The sequence below is a fragment of the Berghia stephanieae genome, chromosome 6 (genome assembly GCF_034508935.2).
Source record: "Berghia stephanieae isolate SIO BIC M18660-M18661 chromosome 6, UCSD_Bste_1.3, whole genome shotgun sequence".
NCBI lineage: Eukaryota > Metazoa > Mollusca > Gastropoda > Nudibranchia > Aeolidiidae > Berghia > Berghia stephanieae.
Window position 1 is genome coordinate 20,189,273 of NC_088365.1, and position 1,929 is coordinate 20,191,201.

The 1,929-nt window shown below is 34.4% G+C and overlaps 1 protein-coding gene across 1 annotated transcript in view; it reads left to right on the forward strand.

Annotated features, from left to right (window-relative positions):
• LOC144974636 (alpha-aminoadipic semialdehyde synthase, mitochondrial-like) overlaps nt 1-1,523 on the forward strand; it is an 18,833-nt gene extending 17,310 nt beyond the window's left edge. The window contains exon 13 of the mRNA XM_078917708.1: nt 20-1,523. Coding sequence (XP_078773834.1) covers nt 20-138 — 119 coding nt within the window. The 3' untranslated portion in view covers nt 139-1,523. The remainder of the gene's footprint in view (nt 1-19) is intronic.
• Nucleotides 1,524-1,929: the final 406 nt, after the last annotated feature.

Here is a 1,929-nt window from a genome sequence, read left to right on the forward strand (position 1 = left end):
TTTTGTTTCTTCCTGACAGGTGATATTCAGTCTAAGGGAGTGATTGCCCCCTTTTCCATGGAGATTTATGAACCAATTCTACAACGGCTTAAGGAAGAAGGAATCGCAGCTTCTCAATTCTCTATCCATTATGAATGATGTCGAAATTTCCAGTTACGTAAATGATGCTGATAAGAAGAATTGCCTTTGTAATGATGAAAGACATACTGGAAATAATGATAAACAAATAGGTAAAAAGACTTTTTAAAGATATTATTAGAATTAAAGAAAATAAATAAGTCCAATTAGTAATCAGTGTCATAAGGCGATACAGAATTTATTCACTTGATTTTGCCATATTCCTTCTCTGATGTCTCAGCTGCTTATAAAGTCTTTCCAGTATAATGGTTCTGAAACGTCTGAAGCTGCGAGTGATGTTTAGTTTTATATGCATGTTCTCCAAATATAACAGATCTTTATTGGTTGTGTCGGGCAGCATTTTAGAAGGTTCCCTATATAATAATTTGGTAAACTATGCAATCATGGCTTGGTTTGATGAGACATCGATGCGATGCCTCCTATGTAAAAATACCCAAAAGATCTTAATTGGCGTTCTGGAAATTTTAATAGATAAAGACTTATTTGTTACAAGGATTTGTTCATGATCTCTATTTGCTAATAGATTTTAAGGAGAGTAAAAGTTGTTCCACTGAAGTGCTTTAAATGCACGTAATTAATTGTTTCTTATTTTTTACTTACTTTTCTTACTCATTTTATTACTGTGTGTTCTTGTGATTATTGTAACAAAGGCTGTTACTTTGTGAGAAATGTTTTTTCAGCAATCTATAAATATTGTACATGTAGATTGAATTCCGATTTTTATATACAAGTGCTTTCTACAAATTGTTTTTTAAAAATTCCAATTTTACTCGGTTACTTTATTTACCAAATATTTTATGCTCAATTATTTTAAAAAAATGAGATATTAATGTTTTTTTTAAAACTTTAATTACCAAGTATTTATACTCAAGAAATTCTATCATGAAAGATATTTAATGTTTTAATGAGATTTACTGTATTGGTATATATAGCTTCCTCAAGAAACAATATGACGGGTCACCATCCAAAATTCTTCAGAAGATACATTGACAATTGCGTCCACATCCCCAAAATGACCAACCTCCACCTCAACCAATTCATCACTGCCTTCATAGCTGCCATCCATTTATCAAATACACCTACAACATATCCTCATCTCATGAAGCCTTCCAAAACATCGCCGTTTCCCTTTCCCCATTGGACTCAAGACATCTATCCACTACAAGGAAATGGACAGTCACAGCTTCCTTCTCCACCTGTCCTCACAGCCATCCAAATTCAAAGATTCTACCCTTGTATCCCAGCTACTTAGATTAAGATGAATCAGATGAGGCTTCATAGTAGAGATAGAGGGATAATATGCTCCACTTTTTCTGGAATTATAGATATCCAGCATGTATGTTATAACAAGCGGTCACACAAATTTGAACATCTCAAGGAAGGAAGGCTGTCAATACTCTTCAACAGTCGTAACGTCACTTCCTTCCTAATGACGCATGGTAACTTAGTAACACTGGCTCTAAACTATCGGAACAATGGCGGACGCCCGTATGAAATATTTCTCCGGCGAGCATAAAAGCGTATCCAGAGGGAAAAACCCATAAATTTGATCTTGTTTTGACTTTTACACATTCTGGTCACAAGGCATATGAAAAGTTCTAGCCAGCATGAAAAATAAAAAGTAATGATTTTCTTTGTTTAGAACTAAGATGGCCGTCGTTGCCGGGCGGCGTGACATCAGACTACTGAATCCAATTGACCATTTTCCAATATCTGAAAAAGCAAGAAAGACAAACTCACAAGGAAGTCATAATTTTTTATAAATCCAACTATCTTCACATTCTTCAGGAA